Below are 17,479 nucleotides of genomic sequence, written 5' to 3'. Positions count from 1 at the left end.
TATCCTCTTGTATCCTACACAAATGTTTGAGAGTTTTTAAGAATCACTAGGCAGGATAAATCACTAAAGATTTATCCTGGGTTTTTTGTTTTCTCCGTTTGCTTTGTTTTTTTAATGAGTTAAAGTAATTCAAGTGAGGTTGTTAGTATTAAATGTAACTTCCCTCTAAAGCCGTAATTAGTCAGGAGTTTACTTTCCAAAATATTTATAGTGTGTGCATTAGACAAGTTTCAGCCTCGCATGTGGAATAGAGCTGCCTTCCCGGAAGCCCAGAGCAGCTCGTCTGAATACGTTTCCTTCTCAGAGTCTGCTGAAATTGTTCCTGAGGGTTGAGGAGCTGCCTGAGTTTTGTGACATTTCCTATTGCGACGGTGTCAGATGTCTTCAAGTAGATTCCCCAGTACTGTTTCTGAGAACGGGCAGTTTGTGCTGCACACGTGAGCAGCAGTCTCATCGTAGCTGCGCAGACAGGAGCACTGTCACCCCTCACCATGGTCAAGAAGCACATCCAGCGGGGGCCCAAGCCTCTTGCAAGATGCGTTAGGCCGGCTGAGGCTTGGCAGCGGTGACCGCGCTGTTACTGATTAAGAAGCCCAGACTTGCCTGATTTTGGGGTGAACGCGAGAGTATCCTTAGGCATATACACACCTGAGGATGTAAACTTTTTTTGCTCCCATCAAAATGATACAGTGGCAGGTGCTATTTATGCTATTGCATTTCTTCTAAGTGCTGCACTTTCCCTAAAAACATGCACTTTATTCAATTCTTTCCATGATGGGTAAAAATCCAGCTGTGTGAGAGATGTTTAAAAATGCTTACCTTTTTTTTTTTTTAAAAAAAAAAAAAAAAAACCACTTGCAATTTGCTTCCTCCTAAGGTAAATGTTTAGATTTAATTGCTTTCTGGGGTGTTGGGCAAATTGGATATTGTCCACAATACACTCACTATATGGCAAATTCGAAGGTTGGTTTGAAAGAGCCAGTGCTGTAGTTGTTTAAAAGAAAGAGAGCACGAGATGGAGGGGGTAGCATTCGACAGACGCACCTTGCGAGGACCTGAGGTCATCGTTCTGCCCTGGTCAATACTGATTAGGCCTCCGCCGGATGCTGGCTTCATTTGGGGGTGGGGGGGGTCTCACCCTAAAAGACAGAGATATATTAGAAGGAGGCCAGAAAGCAATACAAAATAGGGAAACAAGGAATGGTGAAGAAAAGTTGAATTCTTCTTCACCTAGGGAGGACGCCAGGAAGAATCCCAAACGCTGGCAAGCCCCCAGGGATCCTTAAGTGCCCTGGGGTCGATGACCATTCAGTACTGAGCCACGCTCCTCCACTTATGTAGCTGTACGAAGAAAAGGCAGTTGTGAGAGGGTTGGTGGTGTAGTGAAAACCCAGAGGCTTCTTCCTCTGATACGCAGAGCAGGAGGCTTGGACCTTTTCAGGGAGTGATTGACCAAGGGGTCCCCAAACCCCAGGCCGCCGACCAGTACCGGTCCGTGGCCTCTTAGGAACTAGGCCGCCCAGCTGGAGGTAAGCGGCGAGAGAGCGAGCAAAAAGCTCCATCTGTATCTGCAGCTGCTCCCAGCGCCAGCATCACCGCCTCAGCTCCGCCTCAGATCCTCAGGCGTTAGATTCTCATGGGAGTACCAGTCCCTGGGGCCACAAAGGTTGTGGACCGCTGCCTTCGATGATGCTCTTTGTAGATGGTTATGGCCACGCTGGCATGATTTCTTTTAAGCCTTTGTCTTCCAGTGTGGCCAGCGTGGACAATTTGGGTAACCTAAAATGGCTAGAAAATTCTTTCTTGGATATAGTTTTCCAAAATGTTCTTTGTTTTTAGGGCAGTAATAACAGAAGAATTCAAAGTGCCTGATAAAATGGTTGGATTTAGTAAGTATCCTGTTGATGCAATTCCCCTAGTTCCTGTTTGTTATTTTATTTTATTTTACTCTTAGTGTGTCTCACCTGTAGTCGAATGCTTTTGCACACTGTTCTCTAGAGTCCCAAAGCGCTGCAGGTCTCCCTCCCAGCTGAGGGAGTGACCAGCACGTTGGGCCATGCCCCCCTCCTCCACCACCCCCTCCCTTCTCACGGGGCTGCAGTACCGTCTGTCTGTCTGTCTGCTGCATTTCACGTACACGTCTGTGGGCTCCCTAAGGCCGGCCAGATTTAGTGCTGCAAGCCAAGTGTGCATGCTTGTTAAGTCACCGTGCATGGGTAGATAGGGACGGGGGGCACATTCTGACCCTGTTCACTTTGTTTCAGTTATCGGCAGGGGAGGTGAGCAGATTTCACGAATTCAAGCAGAATCTGGTTGCAAAATTCAGATTGCTTCAGGTAAGGGCTTCTTTTTTCATAGATCTCAGTTTGGTCGAAATCAGTATTTTGCAAAGTTTTCCAGATTCAGTACTTTGCTTGTTGCTAGAAGTTTAGGAGTGTGGGTAAGTATATACAGTTGCTGTTTTTCTGTACTTCTGGAGCCGGACGCCCAGATGAGGGCCAAAAAGACCAGAGCAGACGTGGGCCCTGAGACAAGGCCGCCATCTGGCCTCCTGGAGAGACTCAGGGGTCTGTTCCCGGCATGGCCCCTCCCACACACCCGCTGCTCTAGGACCCCTGTTTTCTGCACCAGAATGTCATGCCAGACGTAGCAGGGCCTGCAGGAGTCCTCTGGCTTTGGGGTCACTCCTGGGGACTGCTCATCAGTCCCCTGGATTCGACCATCCCTGCCCTTTGTGGAGACGCCATCTGGGGGCTCTGGCTAAATGGGCACGTGTCAGACACGGGTCAAGGCCTTTCCCAGCCGGGTCCATTCTGACTGTGTAGTTTGGAGAGAGACAGATTGAAAAAGAAAAGTTTTTATTTATAATTTTAACATCTAATTTGAGTGTGGTCTCTTTCCGTAGTGGAGGAGGGGCTTTGGAGGACATTCGACTGGAGAAATGTTTGTCATTCTAAAAGATACTATAGTTTCTTGAAGGCAGTAACTAATGTTAGCTATTTCTCTTTATTAAGTAAGAATTTTAAGAGGCAGTATTTTTAGGAACAAAGCAAAGCGTCATATGTGGTGTTGCGAAGTGAGATTTTCCTCTCTCGTCAGAGGGCCCAGAACCAGTCTCACATGGTTGTCACTGATCTCTGGGAGTGTTTCGCAACGACGTGTCCCAGTGTGCCATCTGTGAAATGTCTCACCATTGTGCCTCAGCGCTGTTTGCAAACAAATGATGAGTAAACTGCACCGCAAATGGGGGAACTGAGGAACAGCGGCTTAAGTGACTCACGCACTGACTAGCGCACGGGCGGGTCAGAAATGAAGCTGAAACCGGTCACTAGGACCAGCTCCCAAACCCCCGCTGTGTTCCCCCACCTCCCCCGAGGGACTTGTTTCTACTTTGGGCCCCTAAGGTGGAGCTGCCAGATGGAGCTACCAGCTTAGTAGCCTCTCCACAAGGAGAAGCAAACTGGCCTTTTCTGGAGCCTGGGCTTCTGGGCGGCTGGTGTCGGCACCAGCCCAGAGACACAGTCTGCGCACACAGGCAAGGTGTACGGTTGCCTGAGGCTGCCCAGCACACCTCATCTTCTTGATTCTTCTTATAGAGAGTTCTGGGATTCCAGAGAGGCCCTGTGTACTTACCGGAACCCCAGAAAGTATTGAGTAAGTTTATTTTATTTACTTTTTCCTTTCACTCTTCTTCCTCCTTCCCCAAACGGGGAGCCACGGAAGGGCGACACTGTTGCTGAACACTGTCAGTCTGTGCTGCAGTCTGGCCACCAGCGCAGGTGCTTCTGTAGAGAAGGATCTCGGAGGTCACCACACCCAGGGCATTTTTCTGTTACCTTAAACACACAGGTATAACCTTTTTAAAGACACTGCAGAATTTCTCAGCTGTGATAACACCTACTTCATGAACCAGGTTCTAAAGAGTATACGTTCACCCCACCTGAGCACGCTAATCACCTTCCTTCCTCCTTGTTCGTACCCCCTTTACCCGAGCGGGTCTGGATCAGTAAGCCGATCACCTGAGCACGGGGGATCCCGGCCCCAGGGCCTCTGCCAGGGCCGATCCCATTGCCCGTCTGATACTGTGAACCCAACGAATTGACTCCATTGTACCACTTGGGGGGCCATAGAGACCGGCTGGAGGGGGTTTGACTTTTGGGGCCCTTGCGACAGCCTTAAGACTAGCGTGGCATTCCTGCCCAGTACACACGTGCTCAGAGCCCCCCGCTCCGGATGCAGGCCTCATAAATCCCAGAACCTCCTGGGGAAAGGGGACGTACTAACGCAGCGTCTGCTCGCTTTCCTCTTCCAATCTGTCGAGTGACATTGCATTTGGGGACAGGGGTGCTAAGATTATGTCTGGCTCGATAGGTAGGGCTATTTTATTGTTTCCATTTCTCAGGGAGTCTAGATGAGTTTAAATTCTCTTGTTCTGCTGTAACATTGCAAGCAGTGAACCAGAATAAATAACTGGCAGGTGTGCATTATAGGGCACGCGGGATTGTTCTGCTGGAGTCAAGGCGTTTTGCTTCCAACGCAGGTTAATCTAGTACACAAGCAAAATATTAAAAAGCTGCTGTAACTGAGAAGATACGCGAGGCTGATTCTGTACACAAAGGCGCAAGGCTACAAAGGGCAACACCCATTTCCTGCCTTTCTCTTCTTCCTCCCTTCTCTTCTAACCATCCTGCTTTCTGGTCGACCAAGCGGTCGAGGCAATGAGATTATAACTTTAGGAAGAAACCATTATGCTTTCTTCGGTGCGCAGTACAGCCAGCCCGATTAGTAGCTGAAGTCTTCCCTAGTACAGGAACCAAAAAGTAGATCATACGTGGTGATTTAAGGAGTAGGTACTGCACATCGCGGCCTGGGAAGATTCTGGTGCAGAAAAGGAAATTGGCCCGACAGCTGGCCTCTGGGGGCTGGGTTGTACTGTTTCGACATTGTGGTCTTCCTCCCCCATCCCGCCCCCCGGCTTCCAAATAAATCAGCACAAAATAGCATTACGTGCAAAACTCAGGGTCCTGCAAATCGGACACGAAAAGCGCCAAGCAGGCGTATGTGACGGCGGAGCTGCATCCGGGCCCTGCCGCTGGCCTCTCTGTCCTCGAAACCGACTGGCGATTCGCAGCCGCAACTTAAAAGTAGAGCAGGCTGGCTGCTTACGGAGAAGAAATGGGGGGTTCGGGGCCTCAGATGACGACTACTAACCCTTGCTTTCTTCCTTCCCATCTTTCTCACTGCTCTCTCTCCTGCCTTACTTAACAAATGTCCAATGAGTGTATACTCTCTTGAGAAGGGTTATGCTGGATTGGGGAACAGTGAGATGCAAAGGGCTCAAAGGTGGTCTCTGCCCCCAGAGCAGCTGACGTCCTGCTAGGAGAAGAGACGTGTTTGTAGCGCGACTCCGAGATACCAGCACAAGCAGAGGGCAGAGTCGGAAGGGGGCCGTGTCGGGATGTGGGCATCGCGTGTGTTGCTCTGAAATCCCAGCCCAGTGGCGTGGCGGATGGCGGAGGCCTCCGGGTTGTGGGGGCAGGAGCGGAGCTGGATGGAGGGCAGCCTCGACTCCTTCGTGTTTTCCCCGGTGCTGTTTCCCTTTCGTGGGAACCTGGAGCGTTCATTTAATGCCGGTTCCCTTGTGGTTTTTTCCCTCCCAAAGACAAGCCAAACGGCTCCTGGGGCAGATCGTGGACCGCTGTCGGAACGGACCTGGCTTCCACAATGACATGGATGGCAACAGCACCGTCCAGGAGATCCTCATCCCTGCGTCTAAAGTGGGTCTGGTCATCGGCAAAGGAGGAGAAACGATAAAGCAGTTGCAGGTACGTGAGCCCCAGCCAGTGGGCCTCGCCCCCCGGCGTCCTGGACTGGGAGGGCCTATCATGACTCCCAACTCAGTCCCTGGTTCCTCCATTCGACAGCTGTGGCCTGGAAATTCACTGTGGCCAGGCCTCGTGCCAGGCACGATGCCAGTTCTGGGTCCACGTGAACTCGTAGCAGCCATTGTGGCCATGAAGCTCCGTTACCATCAAATGACAGCATCTCAGATGAGAATGCTGTGTCCAGAGCCAGGGGCTCTGAGCCAGCGCGCTCCCCGTCGTTAGCCGTGCATCTGCAATGTGCTCACGTGCGTTTCAAAGGCCCCAGGTCCGCGTCTGTAAAGTGGGGGGAAGAGCCGGCCTCGCAGTTGCAACGGAGCCGAGATAACGCCCGTTCTGTGCTTGTGTGGGACCCTCAGCTCAGAACTCACTACTGAGCGAGCGCTCTGTGAGCATCAGCTTCTGTTAGCCCCGGAATCCGTCACAAGACACGTGGGGCCGGACGTGTCCTGGGGTTGAACACACTCAGCGGGTTCCAGGCCCATGTGTGACCTGAACCCTGGCCACACAGCAGTCACATGCAGTGGGGGCTAGAAGTGCCCGCTCATACAAGTCCAGGTTGGTTTTGCTGCCACGTTAGTTATGAACAGACTTTTATTTCAGAGCTTTTGGACTTTAGAAGTTGCAGGTCAGGGGTTGTGACGCTGCCTAGTGTGCTCCTCCCAGCCCAGTCCTCGGACTGTAGAAGGCCCTCGAAGAGTTCAAGGTTCGGACGCCCAGCAGCCACATTTTGGCCCCCACCCATCGGCTCTGGACAGCTCTTGGGCAGCTTCCCGGCAGAGCCCCCTTTGGCCGCGGCGTGGCGCACTTGTGTCTCTTAGCTGTGCGTTCACGCTCACCACATGACGTTAGGGGACTCGGCTCCGTGCCCACCTTTCATAAAAATAGCTCGTTAATGTTCTAGAGACTGGAAAAGGAGGAGCATCTGGGAGACGATTTTCTGTGTCCCACTTGGACACTCTCTAGCTCGGCCTGTACGTCCGCGTTCTCAGAGGCCAGCTTCGTGGGCCGGGTCTGAGGGCAGTGCCCTGTCGTAGGCGGGACTGCCCTACTGTGGACATGACCCGACCCCTTGCAGCTTCTGGCGCTCGCCTGTGTTCTCCTCCGTGACAGCGAGGCCTGTACCGCTGTGTGTGCCCCCACAGGAGCGGACGGGTGTGAAAATGGTCATGATCCAGGACGGCCCGTTGCCTACGGGAGCGGACAAGCCTCTTCGCATCACTGGAGACCCGTTCAAAGTACAGGTAGGAGAGGAACTGGGCCAGGCAGGTCCTGGCGGTGGGGGTGCCACTTGGTAGTAGTAATTCATAGAGCTTTTATGTGATTCAAGAAATTAAAACCTGGGTGTTCCTTTGAGGTGAGCTATTTCCCCAGACTAGGTTTGATGATGGAAAGAATCTAGGTGTGTGTTGCCCAGTACCAGAGCCACGAGGCACACATGGCTGTTTAATTAATTCAGATTAAGTAAAAATGGAGGTTCTCATTTACGCTGGCCATGCTTTGAGTGCTCAGGAGCCGTACGAGGTGGTGGCCCCTGTCATGGGCAGCGTGCCCAGCGCGCGTCCCTAGCTGCGGAAGACTTCGTCGGGTGGCGTAACACAGTCAAGTGCAGCTTTTTGATTTGTTGACCTGTGGTCTGCTCACGCGTGGGCTTCGTTGGCTTTTATTTGCTTGTTCTCTCTCGGCCGTTTTTGCAAGACCTCCAGCTGGAGTGGGAGGCAAGCAAGGTGTGAGAGACATACATGTGTCCCCGCAAGCGGCCTGTGCCCTGAGCTCCCAGCACGGGGGGCGGCCCTGGCTGCTGAGAGCCGAGTGGGCCGTGGTTTAAGGCACCAGGGCTGGTTCCGCCCTCCAGCGCCTGCCGTTTGCTGGAATGTGAGTGCGCCGTGGGTGTTGGTTTGTGGCCTTTGCCGTGAATTTGCTTCCCGTGCTTTTCTCTGCCCGCCGCAGCCTGCCTGCTTTTGCTGCATTTAGAGTGGCCCCAGGGTGGCCGCTCCCCAGGGTGACTGACTGACTGACTGCCCCTTGGTGAGCCAGCCTGTCAGCGACAGGTATGCCTCTAGGAGCTTTGGGCTTTGATGTGTGGAAGGCAAAATATTTCCCCCAATTCTTAACACTGTTGTTCAGCTAAACTCAGATCTACGTCATTGTTTTTTCAAGGTACATGTGTGAAACAATGGTTTCAAAATAGGATTGAGGGCCAGTGATTAAAATGACTTCTCTCCGTGGGCCCCAGTCAGTGATGCAGCCTCTCGCTCACCTCCTGCAGGCCGGGGGCCCCCAAGCATCTCCCTCGCTCGAGCTTCTGGCCTCTGAATGTGAACAAGGGGGCTTTTTAAAATGGGTCTCATCTTTCCTCGCTTGGCTCATCCAGTCCAGCTGCGGACTCCTCGACTGACATCGCAGAACCCAGAGGGAGGAGCCGGGAACAGCGTGCCGGATGACGGACGCTTGCTCCCGGCGGTCCTCCCCGCTTGCCTTCTCTCTTGGAACGTTTGGTTTTTATCTTTGGCAGAAAAAATATCTGAGCAAAGAGCTTATTTCATTAATGTTTCATGAATTTGCAGGAAAATAATTAGAATGGAAAGTTTTTAGTGTTTGGGTTGTTTTTTTGTTTGTTTGATTTGAAAGCTATGTATTCCACAGATTTTACTTGGGAGAAGCTGTCTGTTGTATTTTGGGTCAATTGTAGTTTGGTTTGTTTTTTTCCTCTCCTTTTTGTCATGAAAAGCTTCATATATAGAGCAGACACCTGTATATCCTCATCCTACCTGTCGTTTTGCCATTCGTGTATATGTGGTTTTATATTTTGACTTAACCGCTTATAAGTAAGTGGCAGATAGTCTGACTCCATCCTGAAAACCTACAGCATGTAGCTCCTCAGAATAAGAACTTTCTTCCGCAAAACCAGGTCTGAGAAAGTAACAGTAATCCCATGATGTCATCTTCGGCCAGTCCACCTTCAGATCTCCCCAAGCGTCCTAAGGCTTTAACTGCCGCTGGGGGTGGGGGGTTGTTTGGGTTTGGGCTGTGTTTTCCAGAACGAGGACTCAGTCACTCTGAGTTGTCGTGTGCGGTGCTCCTCGGTGCAGAGTCCTATGGGCCGGTCCCAGTGTGGGCAGGAAGGACTGACCACTGTGTGTTCCTCGGGCAGAGGAGGCGAATATGCCTAGGGACAGTCGCAGGTAGTCCTGGTCATTGGAGTATGTGACCTCAGTTCCGGAAGGCACTTTGGGCTCCCAGGCCGCCTTTTCCCTTTACGTCCCTGGAGCCCCTCTGTGATGGCACCTTGGCGGTGTCTCCCACCAGAGCTCTGAGAAAATGCTCCCCTCACTAGAGCGAACACACCTCGGGGTGACCCAACTCTCCCCTCGCTAGAGCGAACACATGTCGGAAATACCTCGGGGTGACCCAGCACAAATGTCCTGACCCTCCTGTGGCTTAAAAGAGGGCAGACGCTTACCTGGGTGGACATTATGGGCAATGTAAAGAACATGTCGTTTAAGACTGATCTGTCCGCCCCCCCCACGTAATGACAAGGTGCATAACTGTTCTCCCACAGCGCAGCGCCTTCCAAGTCTTCTAGCCCGAAGTCAGAGGGTTTGGTCGCAGAATTTCACCTGGTCTTATGTCTCCTTCCAGGGTTTTGTTTTTCACAATGTCTTGTATCTGTGTTTCTGCAGCAAGCAAGAGAAATGGTATTAGAGATCATTCGAGAAAAGGACCAAGCCGACTTTCGAGGCATCCGCAGTGACTTCACCTCCCGAATGGGAGGAGGCAGTATAGAGGTGCGTTGGCATTACAGGTTTGTGGGCAGACGAGGCGAGGCCGGAGGTGGCGGGGCACGTGTCCGTTGGCCCTTGAACCTTGAGCAGGTTCTTTAACTTGTGCCACATCTGTGCAGCCCTGCGAATGCGCTCGCTCCCGGCGCGGATGTGAGGACGGACTCGGACCGAGAGCCGCATGCGTTTTAGGGCACGGTCTGGTTTTGAGGATTTGCTTCAGCTCATCTCTTACCCAAGTGAAGACCACAGTCCAGGCTTTCTTGGTGATTGTGTTGTGATCTTATCAAACTTGGAAGCCAGATTTATTGATGAGGTGGAATGGGATCAAAATGGGCCCTTTAGAATGAAGTTTTGGTACATGCTACAACATGGATGGGCCTTGCAAACATCCTTATTAGTAAAATAAGCCAGATACAGAAGAACAAATATGGTACGATTCCAGTTATACCAGGCAAATTCGTAGACACAGGAAATAAAATAAAGGTTACCACTGGGGGAGAGAGTTACTGTTCCGTGCATGCAGCTTTTATTGGGGACCATGGAAAGGTACAGATATCCGGGGTGGGTGCACAACATCGTAAATGTATTTAATGCCACCAGGTTGTATACTTAGGAATGGTTCCCGTGGTAAATATGTATATTTTACCCCAATAAAAAAAATGAAAAAAAAATTGAAAGAACCACTTATGAATGTGTATAGTGTATTTATGCTTATTTCATAGTCTTTGGAAGATAAATTTGTTCTTTTTAATCTTTTATATCCATAAGGTTTATTCTTGCTTTCATTTTTACAACTGTTTTGATCAAATCTCAGACTTACTGGATATATTTAATTGACAAGAATGCAGTCATTAACAACATTTTCCTTAGGAAAAAAAAATACGCTTTATTATATCATTTCCAGGAACGTACTAAAAAAAGCAGGTTGTTAAAAAGAGAGAGCGTGCGTGGCCTCTGAGAAGAGACGGGCGTAGAAAGCTCTGATGGGGCCCTGTTTCTCTGCGCAGGTGTCGGTGCCCAGGTTCGCTGTCGGAATCGTGATAGGAAGAAATGGGGAAATGATCAAAAAGATCCAGAATGATGCTGGTGTGAGGATTCAGTTCAAACCAGGTTGGTTTTGATGATTTTCAAAACTCAGCATTACGAAGAATTAGAAAACACCTTACAACACAGAGACTTGAATAAACCCACCTAGATGATCTTCTCCCTCCCTCCCTCCCTGTCATGCACGCACTGGCTCGGTCACCCTTATCCTGTCAGGACACTCTAGCTGGAGGTTTCCGGGGCTTTTTTCCCCCCCGCTTAAACAAGTAAAATTGGAAAAATCAATATAGCATTACCAGCTTTTAATTTTGCCCAGTCAGAGCTTAAAAAAAATATCTTTGCTTTCATAAAATTAAAGATAACTTAAAACCACAAAAAGGACAAACGTCTTAGAATAAAGGACAATTCTTTAAATTTTATAAATTTACCATAATAAGCAAAATTGTCTACAGCGTCTTTGTCTCATTTCTCTGAAGATGAAAAAACATCACAATTGACTAATTTTTAGAAAATGTCGCCATTTTTCAACTTTGTTTTCCTTGGCCTTTGTTTGCTTGTTTTTAGTTTTGTGTGTTTCTTTAATGATATCTTTCTTAAACGTCTGTGATTGCGAAAGTATCGGTATGGACCGCGTAGCGCGCACATCCCCCTCCCTGGAAGGCGCCCCTGCTCGGGCGATGCTCTCACTGCTGCTTTGGCACTGGCGGGAGCATTGATTGCACATTAGATTGGCCTCTGTCTCTTTCTAAAGTCGGCCTTTTCCTAATCCCACCTCTCACCTTGTTCCACAGACGATGGCATCAGTCCAGAGAGAGCTGCACAGGTCATGGGACCCCCCGATCGATGTCAGCACGCAGCGCATGTCATCAATGAGCTGATTCTCACAGCCCAGGTGGGTCAGGCCCTGTGGAGTTCGCACACGTCACCTGGAAAGGCAGAACGTGCCAAACAGGGCTCTCGGCAGCGCCACAGAGCCGTCGCCCCTCGGGGTCGCGCTGTCGGGAACCAGCGCCCATGTCAGCTGCCTCCCTGCAGGTTGATGGCCAGCGCCTCGCCGCGGCTGTCTGTCTCTTGCCTCCTCCCTCCCCTCTTTTTGAGGCTCCTTTATTACTCCTTTGCCTTTATTATCCTGGAGTCTAGATTTTCTTTACACAGTGAGTTCCTGGCTGTTTAAACTGTTTGGAGAAATACAGTGCCGGCCACCAAGTTTGCTTTTACTTATAGTTTTATACTAAATACACTTGCGTTGAGTGTATTTGGTATAAAACTATAAGTAAAAGCAGGTCGGGATCCTCCAGAATCTTTGGGACGTGAGCACGCTCATGTGCTGTTAGCATCTCCACCTGCCCCATCGTCGGTAACACTGGGGAACCGCCATAACTCATGATAGGTTGGCGTGCCCCAGGCATGGAGGACTGAGGGAGTTTCAGAGCAGTCGGAGAAGCAGGCGGTTGGAAATTGCCATCCCAGCTCTGCGATTAGCCATGTGACCTTGGACAGGCCTTTGAACCTCTCTAGGCCACATATTCTCAGCAACAAACAAGGTTTTGCACCAGGTGGTGCTCCCCACGAGATCCCCTAAGTCATCTGGGGATACGTGCTAAAGTAGCAAATTTATAGACCCCACCCCAGATCTGCTGAATCAGAACATCTGAGACGGGGGTTTGGGTCTCAGTGAGAGTCACAGGCAGTTCTTAGGATTCGACAAGTTCAGGGAAGAGTCACTAAACGATCTCTCGAATCATTTTTAGCAGAATTCATGCGCCCAGAACTGCAAAGGCTATGAGATGGTTAGGAGGCCGCCTTGTCCTCGAGGCCGTGGCGTACCCAGCAAGCTGGCCGTGTGCGTGTGCGTGTGCGTGTGCGTCTCCACCGGAGCCTGAGTCCCTCGTTTGCGGTCACTTGTTGCTCGGGAAGGCAGAGCGCAGGCAGGAAGCGCACGTTGGCTCCGCTTGCGCTGGATTAGGTTCTGGGTAGATGTGCAGTTTCCTCTTAATCAGTCCAGGCGGCCGTTTCAGACGTGTCTTCACCGTGCTGAACGGCTTCAGCTTGTCCCTCCCGTGACAGCGCAGCCCAGACAGGCTTCCCTCGGTGTCTGAAAGATCTAAGTGCCGCAGCTCCAGAGGGACTCTGGACAAAGGCCGGAATGACCATTTATTGCCCTCTAATGACAGGGCTCTTTCTCTGCAAGGTGTCGGGATGTGGCTTTGCTGGGTTTTGCTCGCTGCTGGGGGGACAGTGTGAGCATGTCGGACTCTGCTCCACACCGTGCGCTCCGGTCTAGCTTGTTCCCTCTCTCTCCTGGGGACAAGTGGTTTTTCTCTCAAATCCTTTTATCCACGTTTGCGGGTCGGATTGCAGGGCGTTCTGACTCGTACAGCAGTGCCTGATTTGTTCTTTATAGCAGCCTGGTCAGGGGGCGTCAGAAGTCGTACGTTGTCTCTCAGGTGCGACTTTCAAACGCCTGCAGTTTTTCAGCATCTGATAAATGGCTCCTGATAAGCCCAGCACGTGCGAGCCCCGGAAAGGGCAGCCTCAGCGTTGAGAGGAAAACCAGCCCCGAACCAGCAGTGCAGACTCGGGGGAAGCGGCCTCGGGCCGCAGACCAAGCGGTTTCTCCCTGACTGCCCGTTTCGGTTGGGTCCCTGTGTGCGGTTGTGTAACCACGTGCGTTCAGCCGCACGCGTCCTCCTTGGACGCGCCTGATTTGTGTTAATTCTGGTTTTAAAGAGCACTTGCGAATCTGAAATGTGGGAAGGTGCTCAGGTTCTCACGTGTGGCAGTGATTACATCCTGCCACTCGCCCTCCTCCCTGGAGATGAAGAGCGCTAGTGGCAATAGCAGAAGTCTTCACTTGAGCTTGCCTTCCCTCCCAGGAAAGAGATGGCTTTGCAGGCCTCGCAGTGGCCAGAGGAAGAGGCCGCGGCCGTGGCGACTGGAGCATGGGAACCCCTGGTGGCATCCAGGAGATAACATACACCGTGCCAGCCGATAAGTGTGGCCTCGTCATAGGCAAAGGTAAGAGGCCGCTGCTGGGCCTTTTATTCCCCTCCGGCCGTGTACCTGACAGCAGACAGCTCACGCACGTTAACCTCCGAAGCATGACGTCGGGCGTGTTTGCTGCGCCTGACGGAAGGTGCCGGGTCCGCGGCGTCCGCTGCTTGCTGCAGGACCCCTGCCTCGCGTAGGTCGTCTCATGAGCCGGGGCGGGGCGCGTGGGCGACGCAGGGAGGCAGCTTCGTTGCGGAAAGGTGCCCGGCACAGGGCGAGCGTGGCCTCCGATTGTCGGGCGGTGGACTGCTGAGTGAGTAACTCGCCGCTAAAGAATGCAGAGGGACGGTCCAGTGAAGGTTACTCTCCAAGTGTGTCACCGTTTTCCTTCCTGGATTTGGGCATTTGGTCTTTATGGACACAGCGTGGCTTTGATTCTTTCAGCACAGTGACTGCGAGTAACACACCCTGTGGAGGGGAATAAAAAGTGACTTCTCAGTCGTTTCTAGGCACTTTAGAGAACGTTAGGTAGAAACCCTCGTTGATGGCTCATGTGGCTCCTTCCCACCCTTCGGTGAGAAGCCAGGGGGAGAGCAGGCCGACTTCGGGGCGTTCTGACTCGTTTGTCTGGGCTGGCCTTGGGCCCCTCCCTCGGCGGCAGGCCCCGCTCCCCTGTGCGCGCCAGGCCACACCCCGCTGCCGGCCAGGACGCTGCGGGCCAGCACGCTCCATGTGGAGCTGAGTGTTGTATTTGAGTAAATAAGTCTCCTCAGAGTTTCTCTGCTTTCTGTGATTTCCAGCCACCTCTTAGCTGTCAGAGGGGTACTCGTATTCCACGGAGCCTGGTTTGCCAATGTCTCCACCACCCAAGGCCAAGGCCACCGCAGCCCCTCGGGAGCTAGCGCAGGGTGGGGCTCCCTCTTGACCCTCTCTCGCTCCTCCCAGAGTCTGCGTCGGGCCCTGCCCTGGACAGCGGGGTTCTGTGCTCTTTCACAGTGTTCATCTGGATCTGTGTCGCCTTTTAGATGATTGACGTCAGGGGGTGGGAACAGCGTGGGTTCGTTTTGATTTTCTGGCGGTGTCCACACTGGTAAGTGTTTCCATGGATGTCGTCAGCTGCGACAGGTCAGACCCCACCCACGCCGACGGCTTGGCTGTCGTGAGAGTAAGTCCAGTTGACGCCTGTAGGTCGAGCTCAGAGCTCGGTTTCTGTGCCGTGCGAGAACCATTTTGTCTGCGAGGTTTTCATGTGAACATGTGTCTCCTCTAGACACTGGCGGAGCCTGGCTCTCTTCCCTGTGACAGTCCTTGTAGTCAGTGAATCCTCTGTGTTCACGGGTCAGCTTCTCATAGCTTACCTTCTGCAAAGTCATCCCCAGGGGCTCCCAGAGGGAGTCGTGACTGTTACTGAGTCCATTGCTCAAGTTGCAGCCTCGAGAAGCCCAGGAAAAGTTTTCTTGGTGGGAGGTGGGGCTTTCTGTACCCGCCCTGCCCCGGAGAGCTGGGTATGCCCACTCCTCCTCCTTGGGAAAGGCTGGTGGGTGAGGGGGAGCCAGGGAGCGGGAGCCACACGCAGTCAGGCCCTGCTCCCCTGCCCCAGCCCTCGCACAGACGCACAGACGCTGCGCCCCCCGGGCCCCTGCTGGATTTCCATGATAAATGCCGCAGTAGTGACAGATAGTGTGGCCATCCCTGCTCTTGTCAGCCGGGCCTTTTAGCAGTTTGATTAATTGCTTTACGATTTCACGTCCAGCCGGGGGGCCACTGGTGGGTCGCTTCTGCCCCCCATCAGGTGGGAGAATGGAGCAGGCTGCTGAATGAGTCTATAGACAGCCACCATGTGCCAAGCTGGTGACCTCATTTTGAAGGAAGATGAACTTAAATTAACTCCTTCCGGCCCCATGCCGTTTCGTGGGGCCTCCGCACCTCCGCATCAGCATGCGCCGGGGCCTCGGGGAAGAGGGGCTGCGGGGCTGCTGGTCCCTTGCCCACGGGAATGGGGCCCGTGGGGTCTCAGTCTCCGACACGCCTGCCTCTGTGCTCTTGCCCCGGAACCAGGTGGCGTCAAGGCGGGTCTGGGAGGAGCCCGGGCGCTGGGTGTGCACAGGAAGGTCCACCATTGGGTCATGGCTCTTCAGTGCTCCCCAAAACGCTGTTGCTGAGGAGCGGAGCTGCCAGTTCTCACGACGCAAGAAGAGAAAGTCCGCGCCCTGTGAACAAAGGGCGGCGGTTGCTGCCAGGGAGCCCCGCGCTGCTCGGCGCCGTCCCCAAGGCAGGCGTGTCTGCTCCAGGTGGAACACAGGGGCTCTTAAACGGTCGCAGACCTTTTAAGAAAATCGTGCACACAAGACTTTGGTCTGCCGACATCTTTTTAATTTGGTTTTAAATTTAAAACTGTCCTGAACTCAACGGACATAACTGACCCAAGCGACGCTGGACAGGGCGTTACCCCAGTGTCCTCGCTGGCTCTCTGGTTTCCTCCCCAGAGGGGGAGGGCCGCGCGCACCGCCTTCTGGAAGGCCAGCTGGGCCCAGGCTACCGCTCGGCCTCGAGTCCCATCGAGAGGACGGGGTGTCCCCTGCTCACCTCCACGACGGGCCATTCGGCTGAGGCGCTCCGCAGTGGGGAGGGAGGGCAGGGTAGAGCGTGTCGAGGATTGTGGACGTGTTACGAGGAAATGACAAGTGTCATGTGGGGCTAGTTTTGCCTCTGGGCGGCGAGGGGTGGCGCAGAGGCTGGCCTTTCGTTGTTGTTTTTGATCAGCGGGGGCTCCCTGGTTCCCTGCACCGGATTTTCCACAAGATTGTCATTTTCCAGTTTTGTGGAACTGCTACAAGTTTTCCTTGTATTCTGGCTCCCCCTTAATTGAGCAGAGCTGATTTGTAAGTTGTGTGAAATTTCAAAAGAAGAATCAGACCATTGTTAGGCTGGTGGAGCTTTTGTTACGCAAATTTCATTAAGAGACTGGGACTCTCACAGGTTTTTCAAAGAGTCTAACTAAATGTCCGAGCCAGCTCCACCCTGGCCTCTGCGACCCCCATCACTGCCTCTGTCTAGACCTGTCCCGCCCACAGAGGAGGCAGGACTTGAGAAGTGACAGGATAGGACATTAAAGGCCCAAATGGGCTCCGGGCATTGTTGGGGCCTGAGGCCGTCTGTTTGACCCGTGGAGGGAGGGAGAGCAGCAGGGCGGTGGCCATGCTGGAGCTGAAGGCCCCATTGTGCCATGGAGGGGCCGTCAGGTCGCCATTCTCGTGCTGAGAAGGATGGGGTGCCTTCCTGGGGCCGAAGCCTCCGGCTGGGCGGGCGCCCTGGTGGCGCAAATCTCCGAGCCACTCGGCATCTGTGGCCTCAGCCTGGCCGGAGAGAAGGACCAGCTTCCGGTCCTAAGTCTGGTTTTGCCAACGGGAGGGCCCTGGGTTTGTTAGAGCCTGTCCGAGGTGAACAGGAAGGACGTCACCCCTAGGGCGAGTGCAGGGTGCAGAAAATACCCTCCCTCCCCTTCTGGAGTGTTCCATAGGGCCCTGGGGTTTGCCACAGTTGCCGCTTACCCGCATCTCTGTCCTCCTGCCTGCAGGGGGTGAGAACATCAAAAGCATAAACCAGCAGTCGGGAGCGCACGTGGAGCTTCAGCGGAACCCCCCTCCCAACACCGACCCCAACCTGCGAGTATTCACCATCCGGGGGGTTCCCCAGCAGATCGAGGTGGCCAGACATCTCATAGATGAGAAAGTTGGCGTACGTACAAGGCCCTTTCCCCACCCGGCTTACTAATAG

General features: G+C 52.8%; 1 protein-coding gene across 6 annotated transcripts in view; it reads left to right on the top strand.

The window, feature by feature from the left end:
* Nucleotides 1-17,479, top strand: part of FUBP3 (far upstream element binding protein 3) — a 48,475-nt gene that overhangs the window by 23,138 nt on the left and 7,858 nt on the right. For all 6 annotated transcript variants that reach the window (XM_016133835.2, XM_016133836.2, XM_016133839.2 and 3 more), the window contains exons 4-13: nucleotides 1,840-1,889; nucleotides 2,265-2,336; nucleotides 3,597-3,654; nucleotides 5,663-5,825; nucleotides 7,028-7,126; nucleotides 9,566-9,670; nucleotides 10,675-10,777; nucleotides 11,503-11,603; nucleotides 13,588-13,729; nucleotides 17,280-17,440. In XM_016133835.2, the coding sequence (XP_015989321.2) occupies nucleotides 1,840-1,889; nucleotides 2,265-2,336; nucleotides 3,597-3,654; nucleotides 5,663-5,825; nucleotides 7,028-7,126; nucleotides 9,566-9,670; nucleotides 10,675-10,777; nucleotides 11,503-11,603; nucleotides 13,588-13,729; nucleotides 17,280-17,440 (1,054 nt within the window). The remainder of the gene's footprint in view (nucleotides 1-1,839; nucleotides 1,890-2,264; nucleotides 2,337-3,596; nucleotides 3,655-5,662; nucleotides 5,826-7,027; nucleotides 7,127-9,565; nucleotides 9,671-10,674; nucleotides 10,778-11,502; nucleotides 11,604-13,587; nucleotides 13,730-17,279; nucleotides 17,441-17,479) is intronic.

Source organism: Rousettus aegyptiacus, unplaced genomic scaffold (genome assembly GCF_014176215.1).
Source record: "Rousettus aegyptiacus isolate mRouAeg1 unplaced genomic scaffold, mRouAeg1.p scaffold_m13_p_3, whole genome shotgun sequence".
Lineage (NCBI taxonomy): Eukaryota > Metazoa > Chordata > Mammalia > Chiroptera > Pteropodidae > Rousettus > Rousettus aegyptiacus.
Note: the sequence above shows the minus strand (reverse complement) of the source record. Positions and strands in the feature narration are given on the sequence as shown.